Here is a 21790-nt window from a genome sequence, read left to right as displayed (position 1 = left end):
TGTGCATGGGGACGTAGTTTGCGCCTTGGAGACTTTTCTGGCCAGCTGAGAGGTGGTCTTTGTATGACAGAGCTGAACAAGGGCTCCTGACTCTGCAGATCTGAGAGAACAGGCACTGCCACAGCTGCTGGGATCACAAGTTTAGCTCACAGAGAGAGGTGAGAGGCTGCACCAGACTGCAGAAGAAGTCACAGGGACTCAGCGCGGAGAGATTCCGATTGCACTTTTTTTTTATTTTTGGCTCATTCTGTGTATTACACAAATAATTTTAAATCATTTTCAGTGCATTTTTGAGAGCCCGATGTCTCTGCCTTTACCTCGAGACTCACCCTAACGTTGCCACTGGCGAGAACATAATATCCAAGAACTCTGCCTGAGAAGACTCTTGGATCAGAAATGGGCACCAGACTGCTGCGGCTGTCGCTCTTTCTGTCAGTGGCTTTTTGCGCCGGGCAAGACGCAGGCACCGGGGCCGCAAAGGAGGACATCCCGGAGGGCGCATCCACCCTGGCATTCGTGTTTGACGTGACCGGCTCCATGTATGACGACCTGGTCCAGGTTATCGAGGGTGCATCCAAGATTTTGGAAACATCCCTGAGCAGACCGAAGAGACCTTTGTACAACTTCGCCCTGGTGCCCTTCCATGACCCAGGTAACCCAATTAACAGACGAGTTTCGAACACATAACTCTGTATTGGTCAGTTTGTTTAATCCCTTCATGACCCGTTGTACTTTTCTTTAAAACAAGTGTGCGTGTTTTGAGATTATTTGGACTCCCCTCTTTGCAGTCGAAACAAAAAGCAGTCAGAAAAGTGAGAAATCTGATAGTTTGCTCACAATCCGCCCTTTGAATACCTAATGCTCCTCACACCTCCAGAGAGGAGGGACCTGGGGGATTTCGTCTCCGCGCACAGATGTTCAGGCTGGCGGTCACTATCATTAGCATTCCGCCAGGGTTAGTGTGTGGCGTTAGGTTTGCAAATGCAGCTTGATGATTATCATCACCTTTGGGTGCTCTCTCTCTCATTCTGGGGCAATATCTCATTGGTCCATTTTAAAGGTAACACTGGTTTGTAGGTCAGAGGCACAGGCAGTCCCATAGGAATAAGAATTTCTAAATGGCAAAGCTGTGTTACATACTCAGGACTCACAGTTAGGAAGAGTTGGGTCCATATGAGCAGCAGTGTGGGAGCATGGCAAACCAAAGTTACTGGAGAACATACATCGGTACATATATCGCTTTCAAATTCAAATTCCTGTTTGGATTCACAGCCATAGATTTACTCAAGCTCCTGCAATGCTCCTTTTCTGAAAGAGAGAGGGGGGGGGGGGGGGGGAGAGAGAAGAGAAGTCATTTAGCAGCTTATTAAAACACAGACCAGGGCTGCTGTTATGCCATATTTCAGATATGGATGCTAGAAGCAGAAGGTTCACCTGCGAAAATGTACATTCAACAACAGGAACAGATTAGATTCTACTTTATTGTCATTGCGTTAGAGTACAGGTACAACAACATGTAACTTGGCATCAAACAAGAAGTGCAGAAAATACAAAATTAACCTAAAAGCAGGGACCAAGCTATGACTATTGCACAGGCTGACTGTATAAAGTATAAAGTAGGTAAGTATTCTACAATAGTACAATAGTAATACTAACAGAGTGGTTAGGGTGCATGTCTGCTGCAAAAATCTTACTAAAACACAACAAAGAGACTGTTATTCTTTTGCCACACTCTAGTTTTAAAGAATCTATCTGCCACATGGGCTTCATGACTATCAGTGTGTAACCCCCCACCCCCCTTTATGATCTATACGTTTTGAAATCTGCATTATCTAGTCCAAAAGCGCGCTCAGTAATTACAGGGACAAAAAAAAAAAACGATCCCAGAGATCTGAGGCAGAAGGAAAGAGGTGAAGAGACAGAGGTGATCTGTGTGTGAAGACGCAGATTCCTATTCCAGATGTTTTTTCTCTGCTAAATTTCAGCGTGTCACAAATTCTTACGAGGCACATTTCTTTAATCACTGACTCGATCTGCCAGCCCTGTTTCTAGAATAATAACCATATTCAAAGGGGGAAATATGCTCAGTGTACACAAGTGCAACAAATGGTGATTTCATTATCGTGTGCCCCCGAGGGGAAAGTAAATCTGAGATCATTAGCAGATGATAAAAGAGCTCTGGGTCTTGGACAAAGCAACAGTAGTGAGAGAACGCTGTAATTATGAGCGGTATCTAACTTCGGGACTTGGTTTATTGGAAAAGTTGCTCTGACGAGGAAGTAATTAAAGGATTTTCTGTTAACAGCAAACAGCAACAGCTTGATTCAGACACTCGGTGTTGACTCCTCGTCTTTGTGTTTGTCCCTCACCAGCAAGTGACGTTCGTTTGCTTCTTAAAACGTTTACGAGGATGTCAGAATGTGTTCTCCCAAAACCCCCCGGGGTATAGAGGAATGATTAGCACAGCACACTGCGAGCAGGGGTAGCTGAACATTTCGCCAAATGTTGTTCTGACCCCGTCTCTCTGCCTCGCTTTCTGTCCTTTTCCAACAATATCCCAGACCCTTGGAGAGAATCGGTTTTGTTTTCATTGGGGCTTTTATTTAGAGTTTGTTTCATTCTGACACGGAACCATTTTCTCCGTCCGCCCCGGAGCGATAGCGCTGTCCCTCCTGTTTGATTTGGCTCCTTTTAAATCAAAGCTCCCCTTTTTATTTACACTGCAATCTGACACGGTAAACATTAGAGTGTGTGTTTGTAATCTGGGTTTCTGTCGGCCTCTGTGCGTGTTTGCCTGTGTGCTTGTGTGTGTGTGCGTGTGTGGAGCAAGAGTGTCAGGAGGATGCCTGGATATTGGGGTCAGGCCAGTGTGGGAAGATCAGTCAGGAAGCCTCCCCCCCCTCTTTCCTCCATCCTGCAGGGAGAGAGAGAAAAAAAGAGGATACTTCACAAGTTATTTTACTGAGGTACAGGGTTTGTGTATTCAGCACGACTTTTTGAAAACACTCCAGTGAAACTTCACTTTTTTGAAATGGGCTTTCGCTTAATGAGAGAATAAACTCTGCGGTGTAGTCCTGGATTGTTCGTGCAGTAGTTCTGAACAGCTCTCTTCTGTCTCCTCTGTTTAGGAGAATGGATAATCAGTCATTAAGGAGTCCAGTTTTCGATTCAAAAGTCAAAGGTGTATTGCAAACAGACTCACTGGACTCACGCAACATTTATTTGAGAATTTACAGCCAAATAAACTTTATTTCACAACAGTCCCGCCATTCCCAAGCCAGGAAACGTGGCCTCGATCCCAGGACTCAAGGCTACTTGCACGGTTTTCCAATTAGCCATTTATAAAAGGAACTCCACAATGCGCAAAGATGACATGAAATCACACGAGTATACATGTGTGACCACTAGAATCCTGCATTGCCCTTTTTGTCGCTCTGTCGGCGTCCTTGCGTACACATGCTCGTCCTTGTAAATCCTACCTTGCTGTGAGAGGGTGTGTTCGTGTGAGTCTTATACGTGCTTGTGTGAGTGTTTAATTGGCTGAGGTTGAGACGGGTCAGAGCTCGTTGCCTTGGGTCAGTGGGGGACCTGACGCACACATAGTCATAGTCGCAAACACTCAGTGACACTTGCTGGCTGTGCAACCCTTCCATAACGGATGTGGAAACACAAGCAGTGACAGAAGTTTAACTCTTGACTAAGTGGTTTAATTTAAGGGTGAATCCACATCAGATGGAATGTGTCTGAGCGTTTTTCCTTTGAAATGGGTGTTTCAAATACGCTGCACTTGCACAACAATGCCATTATGTTTAGTATTTGTTTGCAAAGCCTGTGCATTCAGTGAACTATGGTATCATTCCTGCAAATGCTCTCCTGTCTTGTCCTGTCCTGGAACATCACTGATATTTAATTTAATTTGATGGTGAAACATACAAAAGGACAGCACTTCTTTCTTGTCATGTATTTCTGTTAACATATAATAAATAGAGATACAACATCATACAGTATTAATGGAACGCCCTCACCTTTGAAGTGAGCGTTGATCTACTTCAGCCACAACATTAAAACCACTGACAGGAGAAGTAAATAACATTGACCATCTTGTCACAATGCAATGTTCTGCTAGGAAACTTTTAGACCTGACATTCGTGTGAATGTTACTTAGACATGTAGCACCCACGTAGACCAGACCAGGCACCCCCACCCCATGGTAGTGACACTCCTTGATGGCAGCAGCCATCCCCAGCAGGATGCAGCCTGAGACAGGGACACACACAAAACACTTTTGGAACACCTCAAAAAACATAAAGAACAGCACAAGGTGTTGACCTGGCCTCCAAATTCACTAGATCCCAAACTGATCAAGTATCTGTGGGATGTACTGGAACAAGAATGATCCACAGAGGCCCCTCCCCTCAACCCATAGGACCCAAAGGCCCCCACTAACAACATTCTGTTGCCAGACACCACAGGACACCCTCAGAAGTCCCATGTCCATTCTCTGATGAGTCAAATCTGCTTTCGAGGCACAAGGGAGACCTACACAATATTAGGAAGGTGATCATAATGTTATGCCTGATCGGTGTACATCTACAAAAAAAAATAGACAAAACTGAAAAACATCCTACATCTTCTTTTGCTTGTGTTTTATTAATATCTGGTGTTTGTTTGTACTGTGGAGATTTGTTCCGCTCTGACTCTTCATGCGAGCCATCTTTAGTTAGAAGGACGCGCACCAAAGCCCGGGGCGTGGAGTGATGAGAGGAGATGATGGAATAGCTTCTACCTGCTCTGCAAGATCAAAGGCGTTGGGTCTCAGAGCTCCCCTTGTTGTCGTTCAGCGTCCTTTTCTCCCGTCTCCTCTTCCCTTTGTTTCCTTCTTTCCAGAGCAGCAGTTTTTGTCTGAGGCACCCCGCCCGTTTGAGATTACAAGGAGCCTGCGTTTAGCTGGACAGAGACAATAATGATGCTATTAGGCAGGAATGCCAAAGGAGAGAGGTGGAGGTTTTTGGGAGAATTAGAGGAGGAGAGAGGAGTGACTACAAGGAGCGTCTGCATGTTCTGATAGACCGACCCCGGAATATGTAAATGGTTGTTAATTTTTAGAGCTGTGCACGCACCTTCTGATGTGGCCAACGTGTTCTTAGTGCAATAGTTTCCACTCCATTTAGCTTTGTAATTGTTGCTGAGGGTTGATCTTTCATCTTGGGAGGCAGGACATACCTGAGGACTGCTGCAGAAACGCTTTGGCCTTTCTGTTACCTGTTTGTTGAGGTCGAAGTATGACAGCCTTCGGGGTTCCAAGGCTAATTAAGGTTCAAGGATGTCGTCCGTCTATCGATGCCGATGACCTTTAGATACACTAGCTGACATAAATCCAGTTGGAATTAAAGGTTGCACCGACTAGTGGACTTTACTGCTGGGCCATGGCGCTTTAAGCAGGAAGTCGACTGGTCGCCGATCACATGACAATAACAACACGGACGCCTCTGAGAGGACAGGTGAGGAGCCCCGTGGGTCATTGCAGCAAACTAGCGTGTGGAAATACTTCACTAAAGATGAAGCCCATTCTACCGTGACATGCAGAATATGTAATCAGTCAATCAACAACTTCACCAAACGTCCTGCGGTAACAGAGAGAATGAGGCTCCAAATCAACAATTTGTTGGTGAATTTCATTGTCTAAAGTCATTAGACCTTTAGCTACTGTACACAGAAAAGGATTGACTATTGACTGTGTCGATTAATATAGGCTAAACATATCTGAAGCACACAGTATTGCTAAGCTCATGTGTTTATGTTCAGTTCTGCTGTGGTTTATTAGTTGACATTGTTGCCGTGATTGTAAAGTGTGTGTTTTTTTGTCCTTGATGCCAGTGAATGCACCATGCGAGCAATGGAGCTTATGGTAGAGTTTGCTGAGCGAGAGCCGCATATTAGAAGTGTCGGACTGATGGTATTTACGGTGATGGCATGGGCCGACAGTAGGCCCTGTTCAAGCTTCAATTACCTCGCAGAAAAGCCTCCGTACCTTTGTGTGAAATGCTACAATATGTATTCGGGTCAAGACAATAGATTTCATTGTTGCAAAGAATTACTTTCCTTTATGTTTTTATGTGTAACGTCATTGACTAGTCGACGTCGACTCAGCTTTCATCGCATATTATGAGTAACCCATTCAATAAGCGAAGTTTTTTTTCCTCACCATGATGGGTTCATTTCCCTTTGTTCTTGTTTTCTAACCTCCGTTGAACTCCGAAAGCTCACCCTGAGGTCTTGAGGTTTCATGTGCCCCGGTTTTGACCTGCATGTCTCTTTGACATCACTGTCTGGGCTCTTGCCGATATCCTCTTGACCTTTCGGGGCTGGATTTTGTTTGAGTCTTCTGTCTTACTTCCCTGATCACGGAGACATCAACCTGGGGCAAATAGCAGCGGTGCAAAAGTAAAAATAGATATTTGACCTTAACCTTATGACCTTAATAACTTTCCAGATTCAAATCTTTGTTTTATAGTATCGCAAACTTTTATAAATCACAACAAAAAAAATCTTGAAAAAGATATTTTAACCTCAGTAAGTATTTTACTGAGTTAAATCAAAATTTAACATCACCCGGTGAAACAAAACCTCAAACCAGTTCCCATAACGGAGGAATTTGACCATTAACCCTCTTGTATGTTTGTAGAATTTATGTTGTGTGTCACAAACCCGTGTTTTGCTGCACATTCAGGATGTGTTTTTTCCTGTTCTGGGGCAGACTTGTTTACCTGACCTATCCCTAACTCTTACCATGTGTCCTCAGCGTAAGCAGCGAGTCACTCCAAGTCAGTTCGGTTTAGGAGAGCGGAGCGCCCGAGGCAAGTCAGGTGATTTTGATAACAGCTGCCCGCTCGCTGCCTTTTGTTGGCGGGGAGCAGCTTTTTAAATGCTGCTCTTGCACTATGGTCCAGCAGCGATGTGAGGACACAAGCCTTGAGCTGCATTACACATTCGAAATTTTATCATACTAATGTGTTTTTATGCCTCTGCAGCAAAGACTACTCTTTTTAAACTCACTACCCTGAAATCCATGTGGATAATTTCCAGCTGCTTGTTGCCAACTATACCAGCTGCAGACATACACTACGTAAACTATGTTGCATATTAGTATTTGCCCGTCAGCGTTTTACAGCTTTATTACTCATAATACTAAGCAGCACCCTCAGTGCTTTTACTGTTGGACTTTTTATGAAGGCTTCCCTCAAATCAGCATTTTTAGATTGATGTCTAGACATTATTTTTCCTAAAAGACTTTTTTTTTTTTTTTATGTAGCACCGATTCATCACATTTCATTGTTTTACATCATACTTTAAGGGCTCTGGAGGACTCATTTGGAACACATTAGATTTACGTGCACAAAGACCCGATGCCAAAGTTGAATGTTCCCATGGTTTCGGTATGGCATGACCTCATGTTGGCCGCGCTTCTTAAGGCTGTGTTTTACACTGTAAGAGCTGTTCATATATGTTTTAGTCGAAACATATGTAAGGTTCGAGGAGCGTGGCCAGTGTGTGCAGAGTCACATATTACTCCCTGCAGCCTCCAACACATTAATCATTAATCATCACAAAACTGCACAAATGCCAAAGTTAGCAGTCCTCTGATTCTTGATATTTCATTTTTTTCAGGTAGTGGAAAACAACACGCAGGTAAAATAAGGTGAAAACTAGACTTAGAAACATTATCACGTATCTGCAGGGAGTGTAAATAGGAAATTGTTTGCTAACACGCTGACCACAACAACTTTATAAGGTGATAATTGGTCAGGGTAACATTAACAGCTTGTTACCCTACCTCAGAATGGCCAAAGATATAATCCGGTTGCTATATATAGTCTACTTGGACACATTTAATTCGCTGAAAACGAGCCTGCCTTGTAAAAGGTGACGTTATAGCATGACAAAATGATTACAGGTTTCTTTCTGTTGCTTCCTAACTATCAATGAATGCAGGACTTTGGCATTGTTTGCATGGAAACAAATCTCTGCAGTGCATTCTTGCACTTTGTCGCCCCAGTATGTTTTTCTTTATGCAGTTGTTTATGCTATTTATCCTTATCTCGTTTCTGTATATATATATTTATTTAGTGCCAAAACATTTCCTGAAAAGGCAACACAACTTTATGTGTCCGCACCAGAAGACGGGATGAAACGTTAGAAGCAAGAAACAACAAGGCCCTTAAAAAAACCTTTGACTGACACGGCGGCCTGTGTGAGTTTTAACTGTGGCAAATGTCTCTGAGCCAGACAAGTGTTTAGGGAATCTGAATTACAGTCTGCGAGACTCAAGGTCAGGCTGTCAGTGCCCTCTGCCCCCTAAGCCTCTATGAGGTATGTGTTGGGGGAAGCCATCACGGAGACCACCTTAAACCAGTGTTTTCCAGCATTTTATACGGCATGTTTCAAAACCCCTAGGCACACTCATATCATCAGTTGTGTTTATTCCCTTCAGATATGATCTAATACAGTGTGAAACCTGATCTTGATTTGCTGAGAAAGTTCTTTTTCTGTGTCAACCTGATGACGTGCGGAGCTCTGTCTAAAAAACCTCGTCTAAATCGAAGTTTTTATTTTTTGCAGCCCGATTAAAGTCGCTGCTCTGTGTTGCGGCACACCGTTTGCAAATCACTACCTCAGCCATCCGTGTGTGGTCGACACTGCTGATCTTGCCGCATTTGAGGTTTCTGCATCTGCTTCACCGTGCACAATTAGAATTTCCTCAGTAAAACAAAAGGAGCACACTGAACAGAAAACGCCACCCAAGTCTCCTTTGAGCGGATTACGCCATCGGTCGTAAAATCCTTTTGCAGTTTTGTGGTCGCAATATTGAGGTTGTTGTTAATTTTCAGTGTAATGCAATTACGGCAATTAAAAGGCCACATTTATTTGAGAAATGCGAGTGAATAGTCAAGACCTTAGCGCTCTAAGAGGGGCAGTTTTTACCGTTTCTCAAGAGAATCTTAACAGAGACAGCGCTACCTGGAGCCTCTGTAAGCCACCTCTTTGTCTTTTTCATCCTTTACACCAGCGCTTCCGATGTTGTCAAGGCAATGCTGTGATGCATTGTGGGTAGGGTAGGCAGTTGTATAACATGCTTTTATAACCAGGCAGAGGTGTCACCTGGACTTACGGCCGTGATTTGTTGGTGTTTTTGCGTTTCACATTTTTCACAGGTTGACGGATGGATTCATTACAGCTTGAGCCGGAACACCTGCTAACAGAAAACAGAGAATAAGACGAGTTGATAAGACGAAACCTCTTACACATTCTTTTTGAATTATTTGTGCATTTGTCTGGATGTCTGGGTCAGTGTTAATTGCAAGTATTCTTGTTTGAGATACAAACCATGTGGCATGTAGATTCCAGACAAAACTCAAAATGAAAAGTCTAAATCACCACGTCATTGCATGCATAAAGATGAACTCCAATATGACTTGGCATGAGATTTGAAGCACTGTGAGCATAAACAACGGCAGAGTCGTGCTTTGATGAAGCTTTTATGGTCTGAAACTCACCAGAGAATAGAGAGGCGGTCACATTGAGGAAGTCTTTTGTGTGAAACATCTGCCTTTGAAAAGTACAGTGCCATATTTGGCTCAAAATTAAAAACTCTCATTGGGGTCTTTTTATATCACACAGTGAGCTAACATTAAAACTGACGTTTAATAGCACTAAAGAATGAATACAATGAAAACTAAAATTCTCCAGTAGTGTATGGAGGTGAACTAATGTGCTCCAGATGGCTTTATCTGCTATTGACCCTGTCCAGACCAAATCCAGATCACAGAGTTCAAGAGCACAGTTGTTGAACTGTAAAGGTCAGAAGTCAGGCTTAAGTCAGGGTCAGACGGGGTCTGAGAAAATTGTAACTCATTCTTTAGAGTTGTCTTTTTCTTCAGCTCATACACGATCAGCCACAACATTAAAACCACTGACAGGAGAAGTAAATAACGTTGACCATCTTGTGACAGTTCGATGTTCTGCTGGGAAAATGTTGGACCTGGCATTAGTGTGGATGTTACTTAGACATGTAGCACCCACCTAGACCAGACCAGGCACCCCCACCCCATAGCAATGACACTCCTTGATGCCATCCCCAGCAGGATGCAGCTTGACACACACAAAAACGCTTTAGGAACAACTCAAAAAAACATGAAGAACAGCACAAGGTGTTGACCTGGCCTCCAAATTCACTAGATCCCAAACTGATCAAGTATCTGTGGGATGATCCACAGAGCCCCTTCCCCTCAACTGCCCCCCCACTAACTACATTCTGTTACCAGACACCACAGGACACCCTCAGAAGGCCCATGTCCATTCTCTAATGAGTCACAACTGTTTTGGAGGCACAAGGGAGACCTACACAATATTAGGAAGGTGGTCATAATGTTATGCCTGATAGGTGTGCATTTCATCTCTAGCCAAGTTACAATTTTAAAACCTACATGTTCTCCATGCATCAGTCTTTTCTTAGCATAATCTTGACATCATGAAGTTCATGTCCAAATGTGCAAAACTCTGTTTCAACATTTCTCCTGCTCCTTGTGAATACTGTGTAAATCAATGCAGCAATAATAGTTTACTTACTTTTCTTGTCTTCGTCCCTTCATATTCGTTTTGGGTCTTCTCTTGTGGCTTGTATTCAGATACAGCGTGAAGGCTGTCGCACAACCACAGAGACAGATCACATCCAGCCCTCGCTCTCATGTTCCGTTCGGTCACGTTAAGCTTGCCGTGAGAATTAGACCGAGGGCTTCTGGCTGCCAACATGTGACAATGTTTATGAGGATCCTCGACACCGACAAAAAGACCTCTTTGTTTCAGTGCGCTCTGATCATTTCCGTTAACCGGACCAGAACGGTAACAAGCTGCATTTATGACTTTTAGATAATGTTTATGAAGACCGCTGTGTGATAATAGCACACACATGGCTGAAATCTTTGGTCAACCTCAGTGAAATCTTTAGATCACTTCAACAAGTTGCAGCTGTGAAAGACTTTGAGCATGATAGGGAATTTTCCACAAAGTGCAAAGTGCTCAAATGACAGTAGAATAAAATTTAATATACAAGTAATAAAATACCAGTTTGAAGTTGGAATGAAATCGAAACTAGAGGGGCATATCTCAGCTGAAGATGTGAAATAGTGCCATGTTGAACTGACATGAAAACCTAACCGTTAACTGTGTTGCTTCAATTTATTTCCCCTTTCCCTTGAAAGAGGATAGTGAGGTTCCCAGCTTCTTTGGCTGCGTGAATAGCCACACGTCCCCATAAATGTACAAATACACAGCACACAGTTAAGCTCTTCTTTACCGCCGGTTGCACCCTCCTCTGTGTTATGTCTCCAGCATCAGTCATGCAGTCAGATGTGTTAACCGTCTCTGGAACACGCTCCCCATTGAGCTGTGCATCTGGCGGGGATTACACGCCTCTATCGAGCGTGTGCATCAGTTGTGGTTGTGTGTGCGACGATCATTTGAACTCACGAGTGCCGTTAATAGAGACCCGCGGTTTCGCGCCCCATTGTGCCGAGACACATTCAATTGCTTTGAGTGAAACGAAACAGGAGGATCGTGGGGGTTAAAACAGCCTGGTGGTCCCTTCTATCTGTCTGCTGGTTGTGGTGAGATGTTTCCATCACAATTTCAGCTCGCGGTGGTTTGAAACGAAGCCCGTGGACAGCACTGATGCTCAGGGCTAAACCTCAGCCATTTAGATGAAATCTGGTGAAGTCATGCAGGGTCAGTGTATGTAGTTTAGAAGAGTAAGGGCAAGGAAGAAAAGGGGGGAATGAAAAAATACCGGGAGAGGAAGGTTCTGTAAAAAGGGACAGAAAGAAACTTTGCTGTACTGGATCGTCGTATGGCATGCAGACTAAACGAATCAACTCAAGTTAATCAGTGAGAACAGAAAATATGATCCTAGCAGCCCTTGATGAATTGATGAGAATGCACTAGACAGTGGCTCTGACCGCATATAGAAATATGTAGCAGTGCTCTCTTCTGCTGTGAACGCTTTTTGAACTTCCCAGAAAAGGAAATCAGCAGTAAGAATGCACGAGGGAAGCCAAATTTATAACGCAGACAAAGCTGTCTTAATTTGTCCTTAAAATATCTTAAAACAACATGCTGCTTTGACTTTTGAAGCCGCGCTCGTTGGAAGGACACATTTCTGAGTTAGCGCTGCAAGCGTGGTTATTGCTCCGCGGCGGCAGCAGCAGCAGCACCGAGGACACAGCCGTGTCACTGTCAACACCAGAAATAATGAGACTTCATTTGAAGCAAATGGAGATTATTTTCCCGTCAGAGGGACAGACCACTTCCTCTCCACAAAGCAACAGCGCACATGAACGCAGCAGAAACCATGAATTAATCTTTCAATGGCTGCAATTTCCTGTTTGGCAAAATCTCTGGGGCTGATTTCACCACTGGTGTCTCGGTGAAGCCGGCCAATTCGACTAAATTTAATTAGGGGATTCAGATCTATATCACAAGCAAGGCAAGTAAAAAAAAGAAAAAGAAGAAGAAATAAAAAGAAAATGAAGGAATAAAAAGTTAACAGTGCATAATAAACTAAATAGGAGTCACAGTTTAAAAATGCCGTAAACAAAAGTAGATTGAGAAGGAATGTTACCAGTTTAATGTTGTTTGTTGGAGGTATGCAATCCTGTTTTGTTGTTGGTTTCCTATTCCCAAGAAGTACATAACATAACAGTATGTACACTCTATTGGTAGCGATGGCTGCACATGCTGGTGTAATTACAGGTGACCTTTTATCTAGCGTATGTTTGCCTGAGCCTGTGAGGGCATTTATATGTTAACAGCATAAATGCAATTGCGTGCTTTACCTCAGATATGTGTCTGGAAACATGTTCCCTTATACGCATGTAGCGTGTTTACTGCCGGACACTTTCCTGACTGACACGCACTAATTGCCCCATGTGCTGTTTCACATGTGTTTTCTCGGTGGGGGCTGATTAAGTGAATTATGCCCCATAGCTGACGGTGAGGATGACAGCCACTCTCATCCTGGCAGATTTTACCCTGAGTCAGCAGAAGGACAGAAAGTGTTTGTTTGCGGCGTCTGCTGCTGTTAAGTGTTATAACAGCGACGTGTTGTGTAACTTGGGGGATTGGGAAAAGCCACAGGAGCTCCTTCACCTGACCATTATTCAAATAAACAAACTTATCTAGAATAACTGCTGTAAAGAAGGGTTTGAGTTGTTTGTATTGTTCTATTTCAGGGCATAGTTTCTTTAATTACACAGCAGCTGCATTTCATTCTGTTAAGTCCCGCCCACCTCTGATTGGTCCAATAGCTTATTAGTTAATTGCTCATAGCATATGGTAGTTTGGATCATTTCCATTGGTCAGACAGTGTGAAGGGACAGTTTGGACAGTGGCAGTCTGTGTGAGTCCATTGACAAGTGAGTCGCTTTTCTGTTTGCAAATCCTTAGTAATATAAGAGTGCATGTTATTTGTGTGGATGTATAGCAGTAACTAATTTACACGGTTTGTGTTAAATGTGGACACAGTTCCAGCAAGTTGCGGAGTGTGGCTGCTCATCTCATGTGCATCCTTTCCGTTGAATTGGTGTCAGTCGAGCGTCCATTATCCCATCTGATGTAACAACAGCTTCACTTCTGCTCATATGTGTGTGTAGTGAAGACTTCGCTGAAAGTGACCTTTGACCACCAAATTCACATAAGTTCATCTTTCGGTCCAGGTCAGCGTTTGAAGCATAGACTGTATAAAGATGTACGGCGGAACAGCTCTTCAAAAGTCAAGCCAAAGCAAGTAGAGCTCCCCCTGGTGGCCGGCTGCAGTATAGATATGACCTATACTGCTCCACCCCTTCCATGTTAGTGGATGGGACTTGGGCCAAATTAAAACATGAAAGTACATGTGAAATACATTTTTTTCAAATATGATTTCTGTCATTTTGGGTAGTTCACATAATGCTGATGCACACTCAAGTGTCAATTCCGCAAGTTTCATTTTAGTTAGTTATTTAACGCTATAGAAACAGGATGTGACATCATGGTCACTACAACTTGCCACGTCAACAGCTCCGTGAAGCGGAGGTAGAGTAGAGCACAGTATTAATTAAACGAAAACACGAGTTAGTCTGGCGGAAGTGTGGCTTCACTCTCAGAGACCACACTGCGTAGACTCTGGCTCTGGGAAAGTAGCGTCAGTTTGGCCAATGCAAGGAAGTGGGGATGCATTGTTCGTATTTATATACAGTCTGTGGTTTGCAGTTGGATAAAAGCAATTACCTCATTGTGTTATTGTGTTCACAAAAAGCAAATTGACAGATTCATGTATACAATCCAAAACTGTAATTCTGGGATATAAAAATTAGGCACATTGGGCTCATTTCTTGAATAAAAATCATGGACCATGAATGACGAGTTCCTGTAAGTGAAAGGAAAAGGAATGCAACATTTAGAGACTGTGTTGCTGCTGGCTTTAAAGAGCAGAAGGTTTTCTTCAGGTCGTCATTGGTTTGCGTTGTCACAGGGCTGTGGTTTTGTAGCTCTGGCTTTGATAAAACCCGAATAACTGTGAGTTAACATTCAGGTCTGTGCCTTCAGAAATGATAAAATGTGCTTCCCTTTCTGTATAAACTCCCTCTTGCTTTGGCAGAAGGTCTTGGAGGTAGTGAGCACAGAGCGCCTGAAGATCATAAAACTTCTCCCAGACCGTCGTATCACATCATGATTGTAACTTTCAGCAATAAATAGCGCAGTCGTGACAATGTTTCTGTCAACTGTCCGTCATGCAGCAGCTAGTGAAACTCTGATTCGCTGCTGCCAAAGCTCCTACTTCATCCGAGGACATCGAGGAGTGTGAACTTCGGATGCATTGACCTTGGAATTCTTTGCTGCTGATGTTGTAAGAGGGAAAGAGAAGCTCGCTGCACAGTAAATGCTTGAGCTGAAGTAAATTACTCCAAGGCTGAACATCAGAGGGGGTGAAACTGAGTTTACCGTTGGACAGTTGCCCATCTCACCAGAGGCTCCGTGAGCATTTAAGCCTGTATGTGATTAGTAGATGACTGATTTTACAGCGTGCACTATAGATAAATATTGTAGAATGCCTTTGGTGAAACTTGAAATCACTGATTTTGATTATTTACCTCAAGGCATGGGATGTGGGTTTGCGTCTTCTGTCCACAGACATTATATTCATGACTCCCAAGATGGTAAACTTACTATTAGATGGCATGCAAAACCACATCTATGACTCTCCAGATCATCTAGGAAAATGCCCTTCAGGGATAATTCTTAACTGGTTTGATTAAGGTGCCCTTGAGCAAGGCACTTAATTCTCCACAAGTGTTTCTTTTGGCACAAAGAAACTCCCAGGCATGAATGTTTGTAACTATCCGACTGGTGTGGTGCACACATGCTCTTTCAGACGTCCAAATACAGATAAACACACATTTAAAGAGAAAAGTAATGACAAAGAGCAGTGCTAGCTTTGTTTTGATACGTCAGAGATCATTCCTCTAGTGAGGGTTTGAAGAGTTAGTTTTATTTCATGTTGTATTGTTTAGAGGTTATGACTATACCTACGGTTTTCCACGCTACTGGTGCAAAGAGGGTAGCGGTGGAGAGGGGCACCAAAGCCAAAACTGTCTAAAGAATACTTACACCAGCCATGGGAACTTCTCCCACAAGGAAAGAGATGTCAGCTTTTCCATCCCTGAAAAGTTTGGCTTGGGATCCATGTTCCGTTCGGAGCAGCCAGAGACATTTCCATGTTAGTTTTAAAAAGCGTCTCTGATCGCCGCAAATGTTCCTTTGCTCCACCTTGAGGATTTATAGTGATGCCAAAATCTGGGTCATTTGGAAAAAAAGGCTTTTCGCCTCTTTGTGTATGTTATTATAGAAATCGAAAGGGCTTGGGGAGTGCTTTTAAAGAGGAAATACAAGGTGATGGCAGCTGCAAATAGAGAGTAGATAATGATTCTGCATTTCATGGTGGTACCCGCAAATACTTAACTCTGAAATAATAATAATAAAAAAATCATATGAAATAGAAGAATTGAAAGTTCTTCATGGAAAGTATATTTAAGAAGTTGCAATGCTACATTGAGCAGCTAAATTTCTCATTTGGCCTCTAGACAGAGTTGAAGACTTCAAACTGTATCCTTTTTCAAACGCCAGGGATCTTTTGTAAATGCCATAACTTCAACAAGGGAACCCTTGTTTTCCAACCTGCTTGCATGTGCAGAACTTCACTGTGTGAGAGGGCGTGTGTGTGTGTGTGTGCATGCTTTTTTTTTTTTTTGCAGCCCCTCATCAGTCTCATTCCACAGCACAGCTGCAGTGGCTGAAGTCACACAGTTTGACTCAACAAGGGGCTTAGCAGCCCATTAACGGATAGAACAAAGTAGCTGAGAAACAGCAGCTACTAACACTGGCCGAGGTAAAGAGCACAGGCCGTGTCACGGTGTGGTGGTGCCGCACTTTTATGGCACAATGGAAGATGGGCTCACTTGGGCCAAATCCTCTACAACTAAAGACAAAAGAACGTTACGATGCTGAAAAGTCTTTCTTCTGTGGCCACAGAGGAGCTAACAACACAACAAATGACAGGGCGGATACTTTTTTAGCCTTTAGTCGTAGTGGTTAGTTGATTTTATGACTTTTTTCTGTATACTTTACTAAAATCTTCCTTAATCATTTGACCACTGTTATGTTCCTCACATTTCCTTTTTTGCATTTTTCTCTTTGTTAAATATATCTTGCTTCCTCCAGTTTAAGTAACTGCAGTTCACATTGTGACATTTTAATCTGGACATCCGCAGGCATTTGCCAAAACTAATATTTGGCTCTAGAGCAGAATTTAAGAAAATATAAATTGCTATTCATCAGATGCAGACGTGTGCCTGCGGACCTTCTAATCACATAGCCTCTTTTGTGTTGCTTCTTTGCAGAGATTGGACCCGTAACAATCACAACAGACCCGAAGAAGTTCCAGTATGAACTGAGAGAGCTGTACGTTCAGGTGGGTTCAGAGAGCAAATTCATCAAACTAAGGAAATGGCAGCTGTAGCCTGGATGCTCAGGTCATCTGGCCTTGATAAAAGCGGCAGACTGTGGTCGTGCTTCTGCTGATTAAGAAGTTCTACATTGGATGATGAAAGAAATCTCAAAATGTATTGCTTTCTGCATGTATAAACAAAAACATACAATGGCTGGACAGCTGAACAGAGAACTGCCAAGGCTAAATGTTATTACTGTAATTACTTGGAGCGAAAAATGAAGTTGTGCAGGGACTGTGTGGCGAATGATTTTAGCAAAGCAGAAAAGCTGCAAAACTACATACGTTCAAATCTAAGGATGAAAGCGAGACAGAGACAAAGTACCAGTCAGAGGTCCTTTGAAGCAAGACTTTGGCAAGTGTCTGTGCATCCTTGGCATGTCCTCTTGTTAATCTGGTGTGCAAGCATGTTGTCTGTAGCATGGAAGGGATCCAGTTTCCTCTCACTTGCTGCTTCATTCCTGAGTCTGTTTTTCCTCTCCTCACCTCTTCACCTGCACAACTCCTGAAAAGGTTTTGGCCAGAGAGCTTGGAAAATATACGGTTTGGAATTAACATTTTTTTTTGCTTAAAATTAAAGATTTTCTCTCATGGTTGCAGTTGAGTTTAAGACACAAGGGAGAAGACGTTAGGCAACACTTCATATTTTAAAGAGCGTTAAGAACAAGAGTGCACAGGGAGGTTATTAGCCTTAGTGTTGGGGGCAAACGAGGGGGGGGGGGGTAGATGTTTCCCCAGAGGGGAGATGCTGGGGTTCAGATGAGAGAAGAGAGTCCTGTGTCTTTACTTTCCACCCCCAGCTTAAAAATCATGGGTCACTCCGTTCCAGATGTTACTCCTGGGGGTGATGCATCCGAGCTAACCACTGACCTCCTCAGACAGAAAGAAATGTTGGACTGCTACACAGAGCATTTGTTTTTTAACCCACCTCCAAGACAGAGAAAAGAATAGTGGACATAGATGGATAGATCGATTGTTAACACGTCCTTTTACGCATTTCTTTTTAAACAGTATACTGTATGTCGTTCTTGTCAGGACGATCTTTTGTTGGTTGGATATCTTTAGCTACAAGAGCTACAAGAACATTCTCACCAGTGGGCCTTCCACACATAATGTTGGTGCTTTTCAAACCTTATTGTGCAAAAGTCATTAACACCACTGTCCTCTGTTGATAAATTATTCTTGACTCAGAAATGAATGAGTTGACAACTTTGCTAACACAACTAAACATTGAGCAAGTGGAACAAATACAAGACAAAGCACTCCAGCTAACATTACATACTAGTCCATATGCTATCTCTGTCATTGTCTTGCCGTTTAAAAGCCAATTTAAGGTACACGTACAGCAAACCAGCATTGATGAAGGCCAACAAAATTTGCTCCTGAACACACCGTCTACACCAACTGCAGCCAACAACCAGCCAGCACATACAGTCTGTGCATGCTTGGAAAAAAAAAAAACATCTTCACACCATAGACTGTATATAAATATGGACAATGCGTTCCCACTTCCTTGCATTAGCCAAACTGATGCTAGGTTTCTTGGGGATATGGGTGGTGCCATGTTGTGGGTTTGGAGTCGCAGACTCACCCGTTTTTTCTTTTAATTAGTACTACCCTCTGCTCTACCTCTGCCAATTTCAAAGAAATGTTTAATTATACACTGTATTAATTAATTAATTAATTAATTAATTAATTTTTTTATACTCTTGTGGTCCTATGGGATCACTTCACTGAGCGGTTGGCATGGCAACTGGTAGTGATCATGATATCACATCCTAACATTCCTAACTAAAATGTGACTTATCAGAAAAATGATTATGCATCAGTGTTATATTAACTGTCTAAAATGACTGAAACTATCCCTGAAAAGATTTATATGACGTGTATTTTAGAGTTTTAGTTTGGCCCAAGTCCCATCCACTAACATGGAGGAGGTGGAGCTTATGAGCTATACTGGAGCCAGCCACCAGGGGGAGCTCTACTTGCTTTGGGTTCACTTTTAAGGAGCAGTTCTGACGTCCATCTTTATTTACATTCTGTGCTTTACACCAGCAAGTTGCAGTAGTGTGTAAACAATAATCAGATTGATCTCTCTTTCACTCTGACTCACTCCACTGCCGATTCAAGAAGCTGAGGGGTACAACATGTGGTAATGATAGGACCTTCCAAAAAACTAGGGTCAAATGGCCATCTACTCCTCCTTGGCCATTTTTTTTTCCTTTTCCTCCTCTGTACCTAGAATACCAAGCTTGCTTCATCATATGTACATAGCTGAATATCCATAGTCGGTGCTGTGTGACGTAGTTTTTTCTTTTATCTCTCAGGGAGGTGGGGACTGTCCAGAGATGAGCATTGGTGCCATTAAGATCGCTTTGGAGATCTCCTTGCCAGGATCCTTCATTTATGTCTTCACGGATGCCCGTTCCAAAGATTACAAGCTGACCCATGATGTCCTGCAGCTCATTCAGCAGAAACAGTCGCAGGTTTGGAGATCACTTTCTCTAGTCTAGACCGCTGGATAGGACTGAATCAAAGAGATTTTCATGCCTGTGTTTGTTTGTACATAGGTGGTGTTTGTGCTGACGGGCGACTGTGATGATAGGACTCACGTCGGTTACAAGGCGTACGAGGAGATTGCCTCCACAAGCTCTGGGCAGGTCTTCCATCTGGACAAGAAACAGGTCAATGAGGTAAGAGCAGTGAGGAACATAACTCTGGCTCTGTTCTGTCTGTCAAGTTTCAGAGACCAAGGCAAAACGTTTTTAGTTTCAAATGACATGATTTGCTCATGGTGATCCAATCATTTGGTTTTCCTCCCTTAGCTGTGTCAATAAAACCAGAGTAAGAATGTTTTTACAGCCTCTCGTGTTTTTGCTGTGCCCACGTTCAAGTCTGGATTCCAGATCAAATGTGCAGGAAACATGTAATTGATTGATGTGCTCCGTAGCTCTTTTTAAGCTTTCCAAACATTTAAATCAATGGTCCTGGACTGGGAAACGAGTCAAAGCCTGAAGTCAAAATGGTATGCTATTTCATCACCGTAAGATAAGATTCTTTTCTCAGGGAAGGAAGGTGTCCGATTATTAAACATACTTCTTTAATTAAAGAATGTCTGAGAAAAAAAAATACTGAGCGCATTGTGTCTCGTCTGAAATATTTGCCCCTTCATATTTTCGGGGTAGAATCACATCTGGCTCCGACACAGTAGCGGTTGGGGTTCTCCTCTGGGGCAGGGAGGAAATAGAGGGCAGGGCACGGGGGGGAATGTTAGAAACTTCCTAATGAAAGCTTTCACATGTTAAGAGGATGACGTTGGATGATGTATGCATGTGTGTGTGCTAGCCCTGTATTTAAGCACCCATCTATTATTAGAAAATAACAAGGTGTTTTTAATACAGATGCAGCTTCAATTTCATTATGCCGTATATACACCAATCAGCCACAACATTAAAACCACTGACAGGAGAAGTAAATAACATTGAGCATCTTGTGACAATTCAGTGTTCCTCTGAGAAACGTTTGGACCTGGCATTCATTCATGTGGATGTTGCTTAGACGCGTACCACCCACCTAGACCAGACCAGGCACCCCCACCCCATAGCAATGACACTCCTTGATGGCAGCAGCCATCCCCAGCAGGATGCAGCCTGACACAGACACACACACAAAAACACTTTAGGAACAACTAAAAAAAAACATGAAGAACAGCACAAGGTGTCGACCTGGCCTCCAAATTCACTAGATCCCAAACTGATCAAGTATCTGTGTGATGCTCCACGGAGGTCCCTCCCTTCAACCCATAGGACACTTTATAGGCTATATAAAGTGTATGTTTTATGTGTAATTCCTGAATTCTTCCCGCTTCCTTCCCGTCGCTGTAGGTTCTCAAATGGGTAGAGGAGGCAGTTCAGTCCTCAAAGGTCCACCTGCTGTCCACTGATCATTTCAGCGGGGTCAGCAACACTTGGCAGCTGCCCTTTGACCCCAGCCTCAAGGAAGTCACCGTGGCTCTCAGCGGCCCAGCACCTGACATCGAGATAAAGAACCCCCAGGGTACGGTAACCGTTACCATATATCACCAGAAATATCAGTAAGATTCCCAAAGGCTTTATTTTTAGATGAATGTTTAGCATTTTATACGGCTTGTAGAGTTCACCAAACATTTTGGATACTTACTAATTAAATAATTCAGGGGGGAAATTAGGAGGTTGTATTTATAAGTGGACAAATGATCACAATACTTCTAGCCCAGCAGATACTGTAAGCTTTCTACAAGAGTTGATAGTTACTAGGACACCAGTAACTATTGTGATTAAAGTACAGTATAAAAGGCAGGTGGAGAACATCAAAAAACTCCTTTCCCCCTCTTATCATAGTACAGATTCCAACCACATCTGGGATCCATACATTGAGCACATGTTTTGGCTCGTGTAGAAAACACGTCAGGCATTGTTTATTAGATTTCACTTGTATGATTTGCAGCCATGCAACGAGAAGTGTCGAGAAATTATTTGTTTCAGCCGTAGCCGCTGAAAAGGTAAATAACCGTCCCAGTGTCCATGTTTGGCCTCCAGGGAAGGTTGTGGGGAAAAGTGACGGCCTGACTGAGCTCTTGCACATTCCCAACTCCGCCAAAGTTGTCAACATCAAGGATCCACAGCCCGGGATGTGGTCTATCAAGGTAAACAATCC

The 21790-nt window shown here is 43.1% G+C and overlaps 1 protein-coding gene across 1 annotated transcript in view; it reads left to right on the top strand.

Annotated features, from left to right (window-relative positions):
- Positions 1–396: 396 nt before the first annotated feature.
- Positions 397–21790, top strand: part of hmcn1 (hemicentin 1) — a gene marked incomplete at its 5' end in the record, with an annotated part of 79527 nt that continues 58133 nt past the window's right edge. Inside the window, 6 exons of the mRNA XM_084548089.1 lie at positions 397–652; positions 16989–17059; positions 19423–19581; positions 19666–19788; positions 20980–21151; positions 21673–21779. Of these exons, the coding sequence (XP_084404215.1) occupies positions 397–652; positions 16989–17059; positions 19423–19581; positions 19666–19788; positions 20980–21151; positions 21673–21779 (888 nt within the window). The remainder of the gene's footprint in view (positions 653–16988; positions 17060–19422; positions 19582–19665; positions 19789–20979; positions 21152–21672; positions 21780–21790) is intronic.

The sequence above is a fragment of the Chelon labrosus genome (genome assembly GCF_963514085.1).
Source record: "Chelon labrosus genome assembly, chromosome: 7".
NCBI lineage: Eukaryota > Metazoa > Chordata > Actinopteri > Mugiliformes > Mugilidae > Chelon > Chelon labrosus.
Note: the sequence above shows the minus strand (reverse complement) of the source record. Positions and strands in the feature narration are given on the sequence as shown.